The 22,073-nt window shown below is 38.3% G+C and overlaps 1 protein-coding gene across 5 annotated transcripts in view; it reads right to left on the bottom strand.

Annotated features, from left to right (window-relative positions):
- Positions 1–340: 340 nt before the first annotated feature.
- Positions 341–22,073, bottom strand: part of LOC149575664 (uncharacterized) — a 68,877-nt gene continuing 47,144 nt past the window's right edge. For all 5 annotated transcript variants that reach the window (XM_089815426.1, XM_089815428.1, XM_089815427.1 and 2 more), the window contains 6 exons: positions 6,727–6,800; positions 6,465–6,534; positions 1,820–1,891; positions 1,577–1,710; positions 1,305–1,378; positions 341–889 (listed from right to left, as the gene is read on the bottom strand). In XM_089815426.1, the coding sequence (XP_089671552.1) occupies positions 852–889; positions 1,305–1,378; positions 1,577–1,710; positions 1,820–1,891; positions 6,465–6,534; positions 6,727–6,800 (462 nt within the window). In that variant the 3' untranslated portion in view covers positions 341–851. The remainder of the gene's footprint in view (positions 890–1,304; positions 1,379–1,576; positions 1,711–1,819; positions 1,892–6,464; positions 6,535–6,726; positions 6,801–22,073) is intronic.

The following is a 22,073-nucleotide window of genomic DNA, read 5'->3' on the forward strand; positions in this document are numbered from 1 at the left end:
AACATATGGATTGGAGCAACTTTTTAAACATATATCTCTATTTTATTTTCTAGAGACTCGATAATTGATTCTAAGCCTATAGAACACAACCAAGTACTTCGTTTTCTATCATTGTACATAGAGATTCTATGGATATATGCATTGCATTCAAACACAAAGATCAAGATTTTAAAGATAAATGAGATAAACATTATGCATATATGTAAACTGACTTCTGAAATCACCCTTACTTTACTAGTACACAATAAACTCAAACTCACAAGATCCAAGACATTAAACTAATTAAAAAAATAACAAAACTTTTAAAGACCTAAAACAATCAAATTCCAAATCTGTACTGTTTAATCATAAAGCTAAGCACCTTTCTCCATATTTAAGAAGCAATGTTTTACTATCCTTTGTAAATTGATGCGTATATTTATGAAAGGTTATTTTCCTTTACAAAAGAAAGTCTGATTTTTTGTTAGAAAAAAAAGACTCCGTGTAACCATGTGTTCTTGGATTCTATAGTTTCCAGCAAGCTTTCCGATATATGGCAAGTAAGATATTCATTTCTTAGGGAAACAAAATTTTGACAGTTACGGACAGCACAATAACCCATTTAAACAGGATCATATTTTAATAGGTGACCTAACCATCTCAGTTCCCATTTGCTTCGAGGTATCCACCACCATGCTTTAACAAAAATTTGCATGTCTCGCTATACAATTACTATGGTGGCAATTCTGAATTTCATCAAGAGCTCCCCTCTGCCCCGTTACAGAACAAAACCATACAATGACGGATGAAGGCCACGGGCACCCATCCTCAATCAAGCGGTGAAGTAGTACTTTGTGTCGGTATTTTGTTTCTCACCGCCGTAGAATCAATGAACCAGTCATTGTCCATACTGCAGATAAACAGAGCACCCAAATCAGAACCAAGACTAAAATCGATACAACATACATTTAAAAATACATATTTGCCAGATGTGTTTGAGTGCATCATTATCGGAAACTATAGAACATGAAACTAATTACTGGTATGCCTGATAACGGCAATATGCAATGTGCTTGAACGCCACGGATGTGCCTTCAAATGCGTAAAGATCAAAACATAAACTTGAAAAAATTTCAAGCATGGAACAGACTTCTCCTTCATTCTCCTTTTCGGATGATTTAAAACGCGAAAAGCATGCACAGGTGAACCTAGAAGCTATCTTATGAATCGCACTACTCTTAATTTTTTATGTACGTAACCAAATTTTTAAATGGAGACATTAGGAAAGAAACTTTTGGTTCCAGCAGGTTTCTGAGATCACTTACTGTAAAAACCAACTGCAAGCCATTGATTTATTATTTTCAACCATACACTTGCCCAGCCAAAATCAAGTGTCCACCTACACATACAAGACGATCACTTTCAGTCAAAACTTAAGGCATAATTTATAATATCCGGCACAAACTTCTCTGATCTCAAGATGGGATAAAGCACTAGGTAATATCAAGAGCATAAGTGAAAATTGAAACTATAAATCAGATAAACCAATTTATAAGCTATAGAACTAAGGATGACATGGCAAATGATTTCAACTTACTTTTCAATAGTGTGCTGCAAATTCCAACCAAGAAATAACATGGCGAGATACATTGAAGCCAAGCCAAAAATAAAATGGAAGAAACCATATCCGTACGGAATTTTATTGTCCGTACTGCTCTCTTTTGTAGCCATCTGCATCAAATTTGATCCCAAAGCTTAAATCAGTAAATGGTGTTGGCTGTATTGTGTTTCAAGAAATGGCTGGGTAGTCACATAAAAAAAAATTAGGATGCAATCTTACCGACAACGATTTGGGATCAATTCCTGTAGAAAGTGTTGCCATAACTAATGTGAAAGCTCCAAACGCAAAGCTCTGAAAGTTGAAATTTATTAAGATTCTAAGATCCAAATATGAGATCCAAATAGTTGAGAGTTACATGAACTCCTTTTTAGAATACGCTAAAAAATTACATGTGTAATCATTGCCCAATGAAAAGTTATTCCCTGATTAAGTTTTAAATACCCCAAAAGGAATGAACACATCATTAAAAATCCAAATCGATGTTTGCTCGCATAATATTCAGTAATACGGTGTATTTTATACATTGATGATGAATGGCAACAGAAATTTAAAAATGGCTAGCGTTAAGGAACCAATTCAGCTAATTTAGAGTTTTGTGATAGTTCCTTTTTTGTGAGGCGCCTTGATCTTTGATATAAGACGGAAAGATCCAGCTCTAATATAATCTGATGTGTAAAATTGTAGATTACCTCTCCGTACAAATGCCACACAAACATACAGCCAGGTAATTTATCAAACATTAATCCAATAATTATCTTTTTTTATTGTCCAGTATAATGACACTAAAATCGTCTCCCTAAACTATAATCGTCAAACATTAATCCAATAATAACCTTTTTTATTTTCCAGTATTTTGACACTGAAATCGTCTCCCTAAACTATAATCGGCTCTCTACCGTTGGGCATTCTCAGATAGACACACTCGGAGATGGATTGCTGAGACATAGTAATTACACTCATACTCAGTATGGCCCAAATATGGAGAGTATTAGTTCTGAAAAATGCAAAATAAAAATCATTCATTCCATGCTCAACATAGCCAGTAGACATCAATACACCCATTGAAGTTGAATTGAACAGCGCGCATTCAATAAATAAAGTATAGCATTTAATTAATTATGGTTAAACATCACACAATATATAGATAGACGCCCAAAAACTTACTAACTTCATTTCCAAAATAAAATTATGTTTGCAAAAATCCGAGTCTTAAAATTTGCATTCTCTAAAATATAGAGGGTCAGTACCACAACCAAGTAATCTAAAAGTTAAATGTATAAAGAAAGGTGTACGTAACACAAAGTCTTTCAAAATGTAAGGTTAATGCCTTAGTTACGGGATTCCTCATATACAGGTTGGATCTGGGCAGGATCCTTGATTCCGTCTGTGGATACAGCGTGGATCAGTGGCAATGCAAGACATAAAAACAAAAAAATGGTGGGCCCAAATGCATTTTTTAATGTTTATTTTTGCTTCAAACTCTAAAAACGACCCTTTTATTCATAATGCAAATTCATTTGCTCTCTATTTTGCTTTTTCAGTTTGTAATTCAGTAATTCAATGTGAATGTGTTGATTTTCTTTATAATTGTGAAAATAGATCAATTATGAAGTATACTAGATTCATAGATCCATACTAGAATCATAAATTCATACAATGAAATGATTTAGTTTAGAAATTATTTATATTTCTCTTATTTTTTAGTATATACATTGCATATATATACACACAGACACACACATGCACACACCTCCACAAATCATAATTGGAAAAGAAAATCCCAAATTCACGGATCTGATTCACATGCCCGAATTGGATTCATTTCACAAATCGGCAACTAAGGTTAATGCCACATCAAGCAAATCTTGCTCCTTCATAATGTCATGTCCAGCAAAACAAACTCATAATGCCACATCCAACAAAACAAACTCATGGTAACTGCCACTCAATGATATTTGACATGGATTAGAATCTATAAAAGAATGAAAAACAGGTGCATTGAAATCTAGAAATTCAAAACAATTAAAATTGTTGAAGCTTAATCTTGATTTGTATGGTAGAGAGCAAGATCATGACAACTAGCTTGCTGGTGCTTGAAATTGAATGTTATAGCCTGGTATGACCACATAAAATACAGTGGAAACCATATGAAATCATTAAAGGGTGTGGTTTGTTCATCAAAGCTTGCGATGCCAAAAAACACCCAAGACCAAAAGTTGTGAAATGGACTGATCTGAATCCAAAGACACTAATCCACTATGTTTCTCAGCATCTGCCGACCCAATTTGTCCTCATCCATCCCTCACAGAGTCTGTTTCATTCCAAATACAAAATACCTTAATGAGCCCTTGGAGTTCATTTCTTTTCTGTACTTGATTGTAAATACTGAGGTTCTTTGCCCAAGAAGGAAGCAGCTTAGTTTTGTTGCAGATGATTGTTTTGCAGAGATTGCTACATTTTTTAGATTTCCAGGAAAACACTTACTTACATTGCATATCATGCATTCGTTATATTATTTTTCGTTTTCTTAATAACACATCAAGTTCAAATAATTTCATCTCTCCACCATATTACCAACCAATCTGGTTCGGAGATAACAAAATAATTTGTTTATGTTATATTGTCCCATCGAATATGATACTCTTAAGTAAATTCTAAAGATACAATCTCACAGGGTGAAGAGAGAGGGACTGAACGATACTTTTGAACTGACACTTGAAGCAGATCTCAAAGTACTGGAGGGAGATAATAGAGCAAATAGCTAATGTCGTTGACCATGGGAAATCATATTTCTCTCTAAACAATGTTTTCAACGACAAAAATTAAACCAGTTACCAGGTTGTCCCTTTTCAAATCGCTTGTCATTTAAAAATTGGTGGGAATCACGTAACAACGAAGAGGGTGAAGACAAAGACAACATTTGACAAGGATGCCTTGGTCAAAACTTAGTCAGCCTTTGCGAGATGATAACCGGAATCACTTCTTAAAATCCAAGACTCTAAACATCCATTCTTAGAATGATAACAGAAATCACTTAATATAAGAATGATATATTATAATTTACTTGATAAATGATTGTCATATTGATACCCACTTATGGTATGATGCTATGTGATATACAACTTAGTATCACTGTTATCTCTGATATATCTATTAGATTGATTCAAGGATCATCTATGCTCTATATTTATATAATCTGCCCTTCTGCTGTCATAATATGAATTGATACATTAATACAATTCTTCCCAAATGTTGTTTATAGCTTTCTCTGATATGGCACCAAGGAATATGTTAAAATCTGCTTCTATCACTTACAGCAATGATGTCTCTTGCCGTTCCTGATCTATCTTTATAAGTATGCAAATATATTCAATATCACTTATAGCAATCTTAGTGCTACTTCTGATTGCATATGGAGGTTTTATTCCAGTCTCTGATAATGTTATTAGAATTTCTATATGCATGAGATTGTCACCAATATCGCTTATAGTGATAATATTGCTGTGTCTGATCTGAACAGAATATATTCAAGATGGTGGTGCTCCTGCTTGGTTTCCTAAATTATATGCAACCTGATTTGCTGAAGGCTAGTGCTCACTTGAGCAATCCAATAAGAACAAATATCTAATAAGGAATAATTGATGATGCCTTGTAACGATATTCCAACCTCCTTTGGTGTATCAAGATTAGGTGCGATCTTGGGTTGCAACTCTTCTTAATCCAACTTACCCATTTAGCAATCACATCTCTTTGTAAATGGAATAACTAATCCACTTTAACTAATGATTTTAACTATTCTTAACAAGCGAACTGTAATATGTTCCTTGGGTGGCAATTACATCAATTGTCCTTTTTTGAAGTCACTTATTGTTTCATTAATTCCTTAATTGCCAATTTAGTTCGTGGTATCTTAAGAAAGCGCTGACTAGTCTCAACTGATGTCTTATTGATGTCTCATTTACTTATTTGAATTTCTCCTTCATTGTACATAATTCTTACAGGGGATCAACCCTCAATCATAATGAATTTGCTTCAGCAATAATATTATTGGTTTTTAACATGTGGAATATTATTGCTGAGATAGCCTCTTGCCATTGTTGTCTTTATAAACTCTAAGAAGTCATCGATGCCCATGGATTGCCATTTGTGTGTATGTATCAATGACAATTATTGAGATGCTATCAAAGATGCTAGTCAAACCACATAATAAGGAATCCTGTTAATTCATTCACCACAATGGGCAAAATATTAATTTCAGTAATAATTGTTTTGCAGCTACATATCAACATTTGTATATCATTGATATTCTCCAGTCAATAACTCCTGTGCTTCCATGTGATCTCAAAAAAAACATTTTTCAAGTCAATAGCAGCAGCCTTGTATAAATTGAACCCCTCATGAAGCCTTGTTATATTTTCTGCCCTACAAACGAATTGCTTAGAGATTGGAGGGATATTACATAAACTTTTATCCTAAACTTAGTATACAATATCTAATGGCAAATGCAAAAACAAATAATAATCAAAACTCATCCATTTCACAAAAATAACATCAAGTCTTCGCAGTTGGCGTTAATGGTGGTTGTTCATCATTCCAATCTCTCCATTAAATACTCAGGGTCACTATTTGCTTAGCTACAGAGACTATTTGCAATAATAGTTCAAAACAATTATTACAGTTTAAGCTTACTTTTAAATCTTCTTGATTAACTTTTCCATGCAGAATGTTCTTGAAAGATAACTTGATAATATTAATAGCTCTAATAGTTTGTGGTACAACACTAATAAGAAAATAATTTCAATGCTAAAAGTGGGATGCATATATGACATAACCAAGGATTACAAATGACAAGTTGTCGTGATACCAGGAGAGTTATCCAATCACCCCTTCCAGTTAGCCGTGGTTGACGATTACAAACTTCTGAATCAGGTTCACTGCCAACATCCAAGTTATCATGTATCAATTACTATATAATGTTTGCAGTTACTCAAAATCAACCATAAATTTTATTATTTCCAATCATAGAGTAAAAGCCACAGCACAAAACAAGTATACATAACAGTTGATCTTTAATCTAATGCCTCAAAAACCATGGTGGGCATGTCGATTCTGTTCAAGGAACCAACCTTACCAATGCAGACCAGCAAAGAAAAACTGTATACAAAGATATCAGTCCTGGACTCATGGGCCCTGCATTAACCTGCACCAACAGATTTAGCACAAGGCTTAATTGTTGCACAGAAATTAAAAATGGTTTGTAAACTTGTGTTATAGAAGCCAAAATACAATTTTGTGAGAATCATTACAAGTAATTCGACACTACTTAATAGGATCATATTCTATCAATTGACAATTCACGTGCTCACCCAACCAATCTCTTTACAGATATACCCTATTTGCAAAACCAAAATAAAGAATCAACTTCCATACAATTTCTACATGCACCCAATGCTAATACATATCCGGTGTCCCAAATATGAATAATAGAAAAAAGAATCTACTAAAATTAACATAATACTAGTTTTACGATTTTTAAATTTTTTCCCTCAATTCAGTAGGACTGGATTCAGCCCCATGTTAATTATTGTTAGTTGGACAGCTGTTATTTCTGACCCGGAAATAGCAGCACTATTTATGGGTAGCTTGGACAGCTGTTCGTCCTTATCTATGAATAGCGGTTGTATTTATGCGTGGTTTGGACAGTTGTTTGTCCACTTGCCAAAAATTGGTAAATGGTTATTATTTACTAATTTTAGAGATTCCCTTTTGAACACCTTGCAACCAATTCTATTATTGGCTGTTGAGTTGTCTTAATCTCAGCCGTTGGTTTGTTTTAATCTCGGTCGTTGGTTTACCAACGAGAGTAGTATAAAAAGGGGTCTAGGGGGCATTTGGAGAGAAAGGCAGGAAGCTTTTGGAGAAGCAGTTTGCAGTGTTAGCAAACAGTCTTGCAGTATTAGCAAGGAAGCTTTTGGAGAAGCAGTTTGCAGTGTTAGCAAACAGTCTTGCAGTGTTAGCGAAAGGAGAAGCTTTTGTGAAGCAGTTTGCAGTGTTAGCAAACAGTCTTGCAGTGTTAGCAAGGGCGCAGTGTTAGTGCAGGGATAGCAGTGAGAAATATCAGCGGGAGAAATTAGGAGGTTGTCGGAGTTCTGCCAGTGTGAGGCAAGGAATTTTGTATCTCTTGATTTGCTGAAGTTTAATATAATTTCTCATCTGTAGAACTGGTTTTCCCTTAGAGGTTTTTCCAGGGACAATTTGTCCGAAAATATTGTGTTGATTCTGTTGCACATTTCTTTCCGTATTTTAAGTGAAGTTGCAGTTGTGTTATTTTTCGATATTAGCTGGGAATTTATTTTCAGCAGTTTAATAATCATTTGTGATAGGAGATTAATAATCAGTGACTGCAATAGTTTGATTTTTCACATGGTATCAAAGCATTGTTAAGGGTAGAAGAGTTTTGCCCTAGGAAAGAAATTTTGATCTCTTTAGATTTATTATTGCTTTAAACCCTTGAGATGGCTTCAGCTGGTTTGAGAGATCAGGATAGATTAGATGGTGCCTCAAATTTTGGTGTCTGGAAGGCCAGAATTTCTTTATTGTTGGAAGAGAATGGTATCAAGGATTATGCTACCAGTGGTGTACCTGTACCAACGGATGCAACACAGCTTGCAACATATAGGAAGGACGATGCCAAAGCGAGGAGGATTATCCTTGATGGTGTCAAGGATCATATTGTTCCACATATCTCGGAGCTAGATACAGCAAAGAAGATGTGGGACGCCATTCTAAATCTGTACCAGAATGCTACCACTAACAGGAAGTTGATTCTCAGAGAGAAGCTAAAGAATACCCGGATGAATCAGGGAGAAGACGTCACAAGTTACCTCACCAGGCTCAGACTTGTCAAGGATGAGTTAGCAGCTGTTGGAGATAGCCCTAGTGATGATGAGCTAGTGAGAATAGCCCTAAATGGGTTTACTAAACAATGGAGTGTCTTTGTTCAAGTTGTCAGTGGACGAGATACTTTACCGAGTTGGGATCGACTATGGACTGATTTCACTCAGGAGGAGTTTAGACTAAGTCTTGTCAATGGGGCCAACAAGAGTCAGAAAAATGAGGTGGAACAAGAGAACGTTGCCCTAGCGGGTAAAGGGAAAGCAAAGAAGGGATCTAGCAAAGGATCAAATTCACAAAGTGAAAAGAAGAAGAAGGACCTTTCTAAGGTTAAGTGCTTTGGATGTCACGAGTTTGGCCACTATGTCAGTGATTGCCCAGAGAGGAAAAAGGGTAAGAAGCAGGTGGCAGCTTCAGCAAGTGCAGAAGAACTCTCCAGCAGAATGGAAGATGAGTTTGCACTCATAGCTTGTATGGTTAGCTCAACCTCACAGTGTGTTTGGTATATAGATAGTGGGGCGTCATTTCATATGACAGGAGTTAGAGAGTACTTCTCCAGTTACAAGGAGGAGGACACCAACATCCAGATTTCTATGGGAAACTTGTCCAAACTCAACCCTGTTGGGAAAGGGACTGTTCAGTTTCAGAGGGAGAATGGAAAGATAATTCCTCTTCATGATGTGTTATATGTGTCGGGCTTAGGTATGAATTTGATTTCTGTATCTGTTCTTCAGGATAGGGGGTATAATGTACTCTTTAGAGGGACACATGTGTTGATTAAGCACAAGGATTGGAAATCACCCATAACTATTGGAGTTAGGAGTGGTCGCCTTTATAGATTGCAGTTTGATACTCCTAAGGCACTTATGAGCGACAATAATCCTAGAGATCTTGGAGAGCTATGGCATAGGAGGTTGGGCCATATTCATCATGGAGCACTTAGATTGCTTCGTGAGACAGTGACAGGTGTTCCGGATGTGAGCACAGAGCATGACGATACATCTAAGGAGAAAGATGTAGATCCCACTTTATATAGACAGTTGATTGGTTCGCTTATGTATTTGGTCAACACTAGACCAGATATAGCATTTGCAGTAAACTCTCTTAGTCAGTTCATGGTTGAACCAAAGAGAATGCATTGGAGAGCGGCTAAGCATGTGCTACGTTACTTGTGTGGTACAGTCGAGTATGGGATCAGATATGTTCGAGGTGAAGGTATCAGGTTGATAGGCTATACTGACGCAGATTGGGCAGGAAGTACAACAGACAAAAGGAGCACTTCAGGGTGTTGTTTTAGCTTGGGATCAGGAGTTGTATCTTGGTTCAGCAGGAAGCAGAAGTCTGTGGCTCTAAGTTCAGCAGAAACAGAATACATAGCAGCTAGCATGGCGACATGTGAAGCTATATGGCTTCGGAAGTTGTTAGTAGCCTTGTTTGGTCAGAAGGTTGAGACTACTGTGATACATTGTGACAATCAGAGTTGCATCAAGTTGTCTGAAAATCCAGTGTTTCATGATAGGTCTAAACATATAGATATCAGATATCACTTCATCAGAGATTGTGCACAAAGGGATACTCAGGAGTTTGTGGGAGCTCCTAGGAAGAGTACTAGACAGCGAAGACAACCAGCCAAGTTCAATGACTATGTTAGTCAGTTGGTAGATAGTGAGCCTTCTAGCTATCAGGAAGCTGCAGAACATCAGGTATGGCGAGATGCTATGGTTGAGGAATATTCTTCAATAATGCAAAATGATGTGTGGGAGGTAGTACCTAGACCAACAGATAGGACTGTAGTTGGATCACGCTGGATTTATAAGATAAAGCACGGTGCAGATGGTAGCATCGAGAAATACAAGGCTAGGTTTGTGGCAAAGGGGTTCTCTCAGAAGGAGGGAATAGACTATGAGGAGACATTTGCTCCAGTTGCCAGGTATACTTCTATACGAGCTGTAATCTCACTTGCAGCACAGATGGGATGGCAGATCCATCAAATGGATGTCAAGACAGCATTCCTCAATGGTGAGTTGAAGGAGGAGGTATACATAGAACAACCAGAAGGCTTTGTAGCACACAGCAAAGAGACCCACGTGTGCAGATTGAAGAAAGTTGTTCGACTACAATACATACCTACAGATGAGCAGGTAGCAGACATTCTGACGAAGGCTTTGGGAAAGGCCAAATTTATCTTCTTCAGAGATAAGATGGGTGTCATGCAGAACAGCTTCCTCGCTAAGAGGGAGTGTTAATTATTGTTAGTTGGACAGTTGTTATTTCTGACCCGGAAATAGCAGCACTATTTATGGGTAGCTTGGACAGCTGTTCGTCCTTATCTATGAATAGCGGTTGTATTTATGGGTGGTTTGGACAGTTGTTTGTCCACTTGCCAAAAATTAGTAAATGGTTATTATTTACTAATTTTAGAGATTCCCTTTTGGACACCTTGCAACCAATTCTATTATTGGCTGTTGAGTTGTCTTAATCTCAGCCGTTGGTTTGTTTTAATCTCGATCGTTGGTTTACCAACGAGAATAGTATAAAAAGGGGTCTAGGGGGCATTTGGAGAGAGGCAGGAAGCTTTTGGAGAAGCAGTTTGCAGTGTTAGCAAACAATCTTGCAGTATTAGCAAGGAAGCTTTTGGAGAAGCAGTTTGCAGTGTTAGCAAACAGTCTTGCAGTGTTAGCGAAGGGAGAAGCTTTTGTGAAGCAGTTTGCAGTGTTAGCAAACAGTCTTGCAGTGTTAGCAAGGGCGCAGTGTTAGCGCAGGGATAGCAGTGAGAAATATCAACGGGAGAAATTAGGAGGTTGTCGGAGTTCTGCCAGTGTGAGGCAAGGAATTTTGTATCTCTTGATTTGCTGAAGTTTAATATAATTTCTCATCTGTAGAACTGGTTTTCCCTTAGGGGTTTTTCCAGGGACAATTTGTCCGAAAATATTGTGTTGATTCTGTTGCACATTTCTTTCCGTATTTTAAGTGAAGTTGCAGTTGTGTTATTTTTCGATATTAGCTGGGAATTTATTTTCAGCAGTTTAATAATCATTTGTGATAGGAGATTAATAATCAGTGACTGCAATAGTTTGATTTTTCACACCCCACACATACTACAAACATTAACATAATACCAAGTTGTATGGGGTCATTGTATGGTGATTTCTTCTCCAAGTTCTCATGGATGGGTTCGGCCTTTGTGTGTGTATATATTTATAACTTCTTTTTTTGCATTAAAAGACCTCCATCTCCTGTGCAAACTTCTCATAATTTGCCCCCAAAAAAAATGGAAATATAAATAATAGCGATAAAGATATTTTATGGGTCAATATCAAATGTCAAATCAATACAATATAAAACCAATAAATTTTGTATTGCTCCTCATTGAGAGGATAAAGGTTCTCACTTGGCTTGTTCGAACCACAAGCAACTGTAATGCCACTCATAGTTATGTCCTTTGCACAAGGCTTCCTCATCCTCCTAAGTGGTTGTGGCATACCATGTAGTAGAAGCATCCAAGTCAACACACAAGGGCTATATCCCAACTACACATCCCCCTCACCACTATTTACAGTCAACTTGCTTATGTGACTAAGAGGTGCAAGGTGGGATTCATATAAACCAACTACCTTGTTTTCTGCACCAACTATTGGGCTTAACTAATTTCAAATTGACGACGAGGTCAGTACAACATTTCAATTTCTCTTAGACAAAAATGGTTTGTTAGAATTAGAGACAGAATCAATGCAACATTTAAAATTATAAAGCATAAATATAGCTGCAAAAGAAAAGTAAGTTACAAAATTAAAAAAGCACACCAATGACTAGAAAACTTCACTATTAAAAAAAAATTAGTCAATGAACTGTGTCATTCTCATTATGTTACCAAAATTTGGTTCTATCAAGTTGTCAAGTGATGGCCGTATCTGTCTACTAACAATTTTTGCAGATTCATCACGGATAAGGGATGTCAAAAAAATCCAAATCAAACTTTTTTAAGGTTGAGAATGTAATGGGCACCCACCGGTTATAACTTTATGAAAGACTTTGCAAGGAAGCTCTGATACCACTATAATGGGCACCCCTGGATGTCCCAAAAAACTAAACCAAATTGCTGAAAGGAATTATGTCAAACAGTTTGCATTCAACTTCTTAAAACCCCTTATAACTCCGGAAATCAAACGTTTATTTGTTTGTTGTGTGTCATGCATGGAATTGGTATCATACAACATAAACAAGAAGGGAACTACAATAATATGCAAAGTGGAAATGAACTGCTGCTAATAAAATGTTATTTTCAGAATTCATAAAACCAAATACATGGCAGATTTATCAACTCACTAATTACTTCAGCAATATTGTCATAATACTCCAGCCCATGCTTACGAACTTGCTGCTACAATACTTTGTCCTTCAATCAGTCCACTACCTTCGTAATACCATTCCCTCAAAGCGGCATAAGCGTCGGACAAGTAGTGAAGAAGATATGAGCAAAATACCAAATCTGCCTGTAGCCGGAAATGCAACTAAACTGCCTGATAATGAAGCCAAAAACAAAGAATTCCAAAGGCCAAACCCCAAGGGAATGACGTCTAGAATGTTACAAGAGAGGATAGACGTCCTCAAATGCCGAAAACAAAGCTGCAACTCACACACCAATTTCTTCTCATATTCAACCTGCCTAATGAAGCCACAGATGCTTCCTTTTATTCTATTCCCACAGGTCCGCTCAACTCATATGGGCAAGGTGGGATAAAAGATGTGTAATATAAAACATATATTAAAATACCCCTTATGTCTCCCTTGGGTACACATCACCATAAAATAAATATTAAAGTAACACTTTAATATTTTACAATTAAATTAGACGTTACTTTAATAAAACTTCAGGCATTAAAATGTATTAGCAATCGAACTCCGAATAATGCGAGTGATAGCTCATCGGAAAGCTCTCACCGAGGAGTATCGAATCCAATCACCAAAATTGACCTGCACTGTGTCCTGCCGACTTACTAAAAATAGTAAGTATGCCTGAAACTGAGTAAATCAACTTCGTTTTGGCCCAAACTGGAAATGACTAGGCCAAAACACTCCAAGATCCCATTAAACCCTTCGTTAGCCCTCGGGACCATGTAGAACAAGGCTAACGCACACACACTTGGTCAACTGCTAAAATGGGGACATTACAGTCCGCCCCCCTTGAAATTGCTTGTCCTCAAGCAATCTCAGTCCAGCCTGCTGAATAACCTGCTCACTCTCCCATGTAGAATCTTCCTCTGGCAGGTCTTTCCATCTAACCAAATACTCCTTCACTATCCTGCTTCTAAGCTTCCTCTCTCTGGTATCCAGAATAGCCTCAGCTACTAACACAAGCTTCCCCTCCTCATCCAAAGGGGGTAAATCTGCAGAAGGCACTACACTCTGACCAATGGCTTTCTTAAGCCTAGACACATGAAACACATTGTGCACTCGATTGCCTTCTGGAAGCTCAAGCTCATAGGCGACTTTGCCCACTTTGCGAATCACCCTGTATGGACCATAAAATCTAGGTTTCAACTTTTCAGCTCCGCTCTTCTTGAGCGATGACTGTCTATATGGTTGTAGCCTCAAGTAAACCATATCCCCTACCTCGAAGCTGCGCTCTATTCGGTGCTGATCAGCATACAATTTTTGTTGATTCTGGGCCTGTTGTATATTCTCTTTGAGCACTTTCAGGATGTCCTGACTATCCTGCAATAAGTTTTTGGCTTTGGGCACTCTACTGTCCCCCAAAACTAAATCCATGAAGCTAGGTGCTTCATAACCATAGAGTGCCATGAAAGGAGTCATCTTGATGGACATATGATAAGTGGTGTTATAACAATACTCTCCCATATGCAACCATCTGATCCAAGCCTTTTGTTGTGTAGTTACATAGTTCCTCAAATATCCTTCCGCCCATTTATTCACAATCTCTGTTTGCCCATCTGTTTGCGGATGATAACTAGTGCTAGGTGTAAGATCTGTACCACACAACCTAAACAACTCTTGCCAAAAAACACTCATAAACTTACTATCCCGGTCGCTGACAATGAATCTGGGCAACCCATGTAACCTGAATATCTCTTTAAAGAAAAGCTCTACCACCTGTGCTGCTGTGTAAGTGGACGAAATAGCAATGAAGTGAGCAAACTTCGTCAAGCGGTCCACCACCACATAGATGCAATCCCTTCCCTGTACTCGTGGTAAACCAGTGATGAAGTCCATCGAAATACTTTCCCATTTCCTATCAGGAATGGGCAAGGGCTGTAATAAACCTACAGGAAATGTGTGTTCTCCCTTATTCTGTTGACAAACCACACACTCCCTGACATACCTCTGAACATCATCCTTGAGCCCTTTCCATGAAAACCGCTCTCGGATCTGCCTGTAGGTCTTGAAGACCCCCGGATGTCCAGCTGTGGGTGCATCATTAAATGCCTTCAGTATCGCCTCTCTCAAATGTGATGATGGAATCAAATAAACCCTGTCCTGAACTCTGATCAATCCATCTATCACCTCATAGCGATCATCCTGTATGGTACCTGAAATCAATCCAGAAGCCCAAGCATCTCCGACATACTCTGCTATAATCCGATCTCTCCAATCTCCTGAAATCTCTGCCAGAGCACATAAGTGAGGTCTCCGAGATAAGGCATCAGCCACCACATTTTTCTTACCTTTGACAAACTCTATGTCAAAGTCATAAGCCTGCAATTTAGTCACCCATTTTTGTTGCCGGTCATTAAGATCACGCTGGCTCATGAAGTATTTAATACTGTTGTGATCAGTCTTGATCACAAAACGTCCACCTACCAAATATGATTGAAATTTGGCCAATGCATGCATTATGGCCAACATCTCCCGGTCATAGACAGAATAACTTTTCTCAACTCCTCGGAGCTTCCTACTCTCGAATGCAATGGGATGCTTCTCCTGCATCAATACTGCTCCAATCCCATCACCAGATGCATCACAATGAAGCTCAAAAGGCTTCGTGAAATCCGGTAGAGCTAGAACTGGACATGAAGACATTACCTGCTTGAAATGCTCAAAACACCTTTGTGATGCCCCTGTCCACACGAAGGCTCCTTTCCTGGTAAGATCTGTCAAGGGTGTAGCAATCTGTGAGAATCCCTTAACAAACCTCCTATAAAAACCACATAAACCAAAGAATCCCTTAAGCTGTGTAAGGTTTGTGGGAGTAGGCCATTCTACAATAGCTCTAATCTTTTCGGGATCAACCCGAACGCCATCTGCACTAACGATATGCCCCAGGTAAAGGAGCTCAGTCATGCCAAACTCACATTTAGATTCCTTGGCATACAATGACTCTCTCTCCAGAATAGATAACACCTCCTCTAGATGATGTAAGTGCTCCTCCCAGGTCTTACTGAAGACCAAGATGTCATTAAAGAAGATCAAGACAAATCTCCTCAGCTGCTTCCTGAATACCTGGTTCATACAACTTTGAAATGTAGCAGGTGCATTGGTTAGACCAAATGGCATAACCATGAACTCAAAGTGGCCATAGTGACATCGGAAAGCTGTTTTCTCAATGTCCTTTGCTCTCATCCTGATCTGATGGTATCCGGATCGCAAATCAATTTTGGTGAAGAAGCATGCCCCATGCAACTCATCAATCAGCTCATCAATCCTAGGAATGGGATACCTGTTTTTAATTGTTTTCTTATTCAGTGCCCTGTAATCGATGCACATGCGCATCGTCCCATCCTTCTTCTTTACCAATACTACTGCTGAAGCAAAAGGGCTCTTACTGGGCCTGATATGCCCCATCTCCAACAAATCCTTAATCGCCTTCTCTATCTCATCCTTGTGTTTCTTAGGATGACGATAGGGAGTAATCATAACTAGTTTGGCTCCCTCCTCGAGTTCAATAACATGTTCCATCCCTTTGTCAGGAGGAATCCCATGAGGAATATCGCTAAATACTTTAGCGTGTCTATCGAGTATCTTCTGGACATCTAGTGGATGACTCTTTTCTTGTGGCTTTGGTGAAGTTGGCATAATGTGGCACTCTGCCGCCCACTCTATGTCATCATGACGAAAAAGTCTCTGCATTCTCCTCAAGGACACTATTCTGCAACCTCCATCTGAAAGCCCTCTAAGTACCACAGTTCTCCCCTCATGCTGGAATCTCATCTCCAATTTCGCTAGATTGAGTGTGAACTCAACTAGTGAAGCCATCCATGTCATGCCGAGGATGACATCATAATCTCCCATGTCCACAACATAGAACTCATCCTCCAACTCGTAGCCATCTCCAAACCTGATGCGAAGATTAGATATCTTCTGAGTGCATAATAACTTATCACCGTTAGCCACCATGACTCTAAACCCATCATGCTCCTCTGTCTGTAACCCTCTCCTGGCTACCAACTGTGCATCTATGAAGTTATGTGTAGCCCCAGTGTCAATAAGAGATATCACTTTCTGCCCCTGGATAGTACCCCTGACCTTAAATGTGATTGCCTTTTGGGCCCCTGTCAAGCATGCCAACGATCTATCATCCTTAGGAATGTTGCTCTCCTCTATAGTGTTACCCTCATCTGAAGCGGAGTGCTGATCCTCCCCTTCTGACTCTGACTCTTCTGCTGAAAAATACTCCATTTGATTTGCCTTAGCCTTGAGAGAACATTTATGAGATAAGTCCCAAGGCTCTCTACAATGGAAGCACAACTTCTTCTTTCGAAGTTCATTCAAGGTTTCATTGTCTAGTCCTTTTGATCCTTCTTTGGGTTTGCTATACTCTTTCTGAAATGATTTTTTGTCTTTGTCCTTGCGGTAGGAAGAATCTGTTGAATGGTTTTTTCCTTTGTATACCGAAGGGGCTAAATCTCGTGCCTTTTTAGTTGCTTCAGCTAACGTGAGTGGATCATGTCCCTTCACCCAACCTCGTAATGGATCAGCAAGACCATCACAAAATAACACCACCAATCTCCTAGGAGAGATATCAGTAACAAGTACAGACAAGCGCTGAAACTCGGCAATGTAAGCATCCACAGAACCTGACTGTTTTAACTGTGCTAGCTCCTTGAAATGTAACTCGGGATCCTTAGTGTCAAATCTCCCAATCAATGTTTCAGTGAATTCCTCATAGGATGTAATCTGATTATGCCCCAAAGTCACCATGCCATGATGCCACCATTCATGTGCAATGCCATCCAAGTGCATAGCCGCATACTTGATAGCCTCCTCCTCAGGCATAGGATTAAGCTGCAAGTATGTATCTACCTTCTGCACCCAAGCTCGTGCAGTCATCTTCCCTGAAGCATCATAATAAGGTAAAGAAAGTTTTCCAACTTTCTTCCTCAGCTCAAAGTTTTGATTCCTCCCTCCTGCTTTAGGCATGTGTCTCATCCTCAAGTCCATATAATCTCTAAGAGAAATATCTGCCTGAAACTCTGGTCCACTAGCCTCCCAGTCCCTCCTGAACTGATCCTGTAACTCGGTAATCTGCGGTTCGTTTACTGGATGAACCGGATCTCTGGGTGGAAAAGTGGGTAGAAGAGGTCTCGAGCTCACAGTCCGTGCTGGGCGTGCAACGTGTCTAAAGTTATCAGCCTCATTCCCATTGTTGCCGTGTCCATTATTACCATTAATGTTATTCTCAGGACCATTGTTCTTGCCTTGGCCTTCATGGTTATTGTTTCCCCCGTTGTTATTGTTTCCCTCGTTGTTATTGTTTCTGTTGTTGGCATCACCTGGATTAATATTGACACCCATCTGTCTAGCCATGAGCTGCAACATCATGTCCATTCGCCTATTCTGCTCCTGCTGCATACGCTGCCCCTGCTCTAATGTATCCAGTAACTGTCGGAACAGTACCTCCCCTTGATCTGGACCAGCATTTCTGCCTCCGCCTAATCCTGTATTCCTGTCATCTCGATCACCCATATTATTGTCCTGATCACAGAATATCTCCTCTGTGTCTGTATGGTTGAATTCAATGTCCCCCTGTACGGATGTACTAGACTGTTTGCTTTGCAAGTCTGAAATCCTATTTTGTCTTGCTCTGGTATAGCGGAAATTATAAGACCCCTGTCGCATGCTCAAACATAAATGCTTAGCCTGTGTTTTTTACTTACTTTTTCCCTCTATCCGGCTGTTCCAAATTCCCTATAAGACCTCCACAGGATGGCAGGACTTATAGCTCTGATACCACTGTAATGGGCACCCACCGGTTATAACTTTATGAAAGACTTTGCAAGGAAGCTCTGATACCACTATAATGGGCACCCCTGGATGTCCCAAAAAACTAAACCAAATTGCTGAAAGGAATTATGTCAAACAGTTTGCATTCAACTTCTTAAAACCCCTTATAACTCCGGAAATCAAACGTTTATTTGTTTGTTGTGTGTCATGCATGGAATTGGTATCATACAACATAAACAAGAAGGGAACTACAATAATATGCAAAGTGGAAATGAACTGCTGCTAATAAAATGTTATTTTCAGAATTCATAAAACCAAATACATGGCAGATTTATCAACTCACTAATTACTTCAGCAATATTGTCATAATACTCCAGCCCATGCTTACGAACTTGCTGCTACAATACTTTGTCCTTCAATCAGTCCACTACCTTCGTAATACCATTCCCTCAAAGCGGCATAAGCGTCGGACAAGTAGTGAAGAAGATATGAGCAAAATACCAAATCTGCCTGTAGCCGGAAATGCAACTAAACTGCCTGATAATGAAGCCAAAAACAAAGAATTCCAAAGGCCAAACCCCAAGGGAATGACGTCTAGAATGTTACAAGAGAGGATAGACGTCCTCAAATGCCGAAAACAAAGTTGCAACTCACACACCAATTTCTTCTCATATTCAACCTGCCTAATGAAGCCACAGATGCTTCCTTTTATTCTATTCCCACGGGTCCGCTCAACTCATATGGGCAATGTGGGATAAAAGATGTGTAATATAAAACATATATTAAAATACCCCTTATGTCTCCCTTGGGTACACATCACCATAAAATAAATATTAAAGTAACACTTTAATATTTTACAATTAAATTAGACGTTACTTTAATAAAACTTCAGGCATTAAAATGTATTAGCAATCGAACTCCGAATAATGCGAGTGATAGCTCATCGGAAAGCTCTCACCGAGGAGTATCGAATCCAATCACCAAAATTGACCTGCACTGTGTCCTGCCGACTTACTAAAAATAGTAAGTATGCCTGAAACTGAGTAAATCAACTTCGTTTTGGCCCAAACTGGAAATGACTAGGCCAAAACACTCCAAGATCCCATTAAACCCTTCGTTAGCCCTCGGGACCATGTAGAACAAGGCTAACGCACACACACTTGGTCAACTGCTAAAATGGGGACATTACAGAGAATTTGAAACAAAGTCCCTTGAATAATCTGTTCAAGTATCACACTGACATACAGTAAAACAAAGACGGGCCTAAGATAAGTGCACAATGTGAGTGACAATACCAAAGGAGGAGGGTGTCTAAGCGCTAGGACAAAAAATTCAATCCAAAGTTGCACCAAGTTAAAATTAGTTGGTAATACTAGAATTTTAAAATGTCAATGCTAGTATTAAAATTCAATCAAGGTGACAAAGGCATGACAAAATCACACCAAATTTGCTAAATCTATATAATTTACTTCAACCTTAAAAAATGAAAGAAATGTTATGTTGCGCATGCAATTGAGGAAAATATGATCAGCAAACAAACATAAGAAGTTGTAATTTTCACATGGTTGTTGCAAATGTAAAATCATCACTGAGTTGGATGAGCAAGGAAAACACATTAAGTATAAAATGACTTAAAAACAAAGTGAAACACGTTTTTTTTTTCTAGCAATGTCAATCGGAAACCATGACTTAGGTAATGTTATGTTACTATGATCTATAATAGAGAAGAGTAGGTGGTGGTGCTTATATGTAAAAAATACAAAGTACACCAACCTATTAAGGTTGCAAGGTAACAAAGCATTGATTCATAGTGTGTGGCAAAAATCAAGTATATAAGGTAATTATCCATGTGAACACATCATATACACTATATTGATATCATATACAACAATATTATCGTTTTATTGTCTTGGTATTATACAAGTTGACCAAACAATTAGACTATTAGTATTCCCATGAAATGTTCTTATATATCACCTTGTCTAAATGTAGAGAGATTCGGAGGTTTATACAAGGCCGCAGATGGGGGCATCTTAATTAACGTCTACTAGGTGGTGTTTTAAAAATGTTTCCAAACCATTTCATCAAGACTTTGTTGATTTGCAACATAATTTCTTAAATAACCATCCACCCATTTGGTCACTATCTTGGTTTGGCCTTCAATTGTACATGATAATTGGCGCAAGGGGTAAGTTCTTGCCATCACAAATCACGAAGAAACTTTTAATATCACTCATCATGCTTTTGGGAAGTCAATGGAGTTTCATCACTTCCTTGGAGAACAAATCAGACACTTGTTGCACCTTAATATTTGAAGCAACGGTAAAGAAATTTGCATACTTTGTTTTCCTATCTACTTATACAATTCTCATTCTCACCTTAAACTTTAGGAAGTTTTATCATGAAATCTATCAGAACACTTTCCTATTTCTACCCTAGGATGGTGAAGGGCTATAATAGACATGTGGGGAATGTTCGGTACACTTTATCCTTTGGAAAATAATGTGTTCTTCAATATCGCCGAGGGCATCATCCTTGTGTCCCTTCCATGTGAACATTTACCTAATTTGATTTAAGGGCTTTAAGTACCCAAGGAGGGATTATCATGAACCACATTTAAAAAAATTTCCTTTCATCCTTGATTTTAGCATCAAGTATACTCTTCCCTTAATGAGCTCAATGAAAATTGTTTACCTATCGTTTAACAACTTTCCCTTCCAATGCATCAGCTGCAATGTATTCTTGCTATGCTTTGCTATGATTTCATTCTTTCAATGTGAAGAGATATATCACATGAGAAACAAATTTGGCCTTCTAGACAATGTACCAACAACTATATTCTTCTTCTCATTAACATAATCAATATTGAAGTCATAGGCTTAAAGTTTTCTCACCCACTTTTGTAACCACTCGTTTAGATCCTTTAATTGAGAAAATATATCAAGTTGTTATTAATTTGAGCCAAAATTTGGCCATCCACCAAGAACTACCCGAATTTGATCAAATGGGTGCATGATAGTCGACGTTTTATTATCATAGACTCAAAACCACTTTTCCACTTCTATCGGTGTCTAACTCTTGAACACAATTAGGTGTATGTTCTAAACAAGCAATCCTCCAATTTATTCTCCCAATACACGACAATCAATGTGAAAGAAACTGTGAAATAAAAAAATTGCTGACACAAGACATAAGAACTTTACCACTTTTAGTCTGTCAAATACATATTGTGCACCCTCTATCCACAAGAAAGCTACATTCTTCATTAGTTTAATTAAAAGTGCAACTGTCAAATACATATTGTGCACCCTCTATCCACACAAAAGCTCCATTCTTCATTAGGTTAATTAAGGGTGCAACTAATTTGGAGCTCTAGTAGCAAAAAAAGCCCAAGAAACAT

Source organism: Cupressus sempervirens, chromosome 2 (genome assembly GCF_028749045.1).
Source record: "Cupressus sempervirens isolate cs-2001-9-10 chromosome 2, ASM2874904v1, whole genome shotgun sequence".
Lineage (NCBI taxonomy): Eukaryota > Viridiplantae > Streptophyta > Pinopsida > Cupressales > Cupressaceae > Cupressus > Cupressus sempervirens.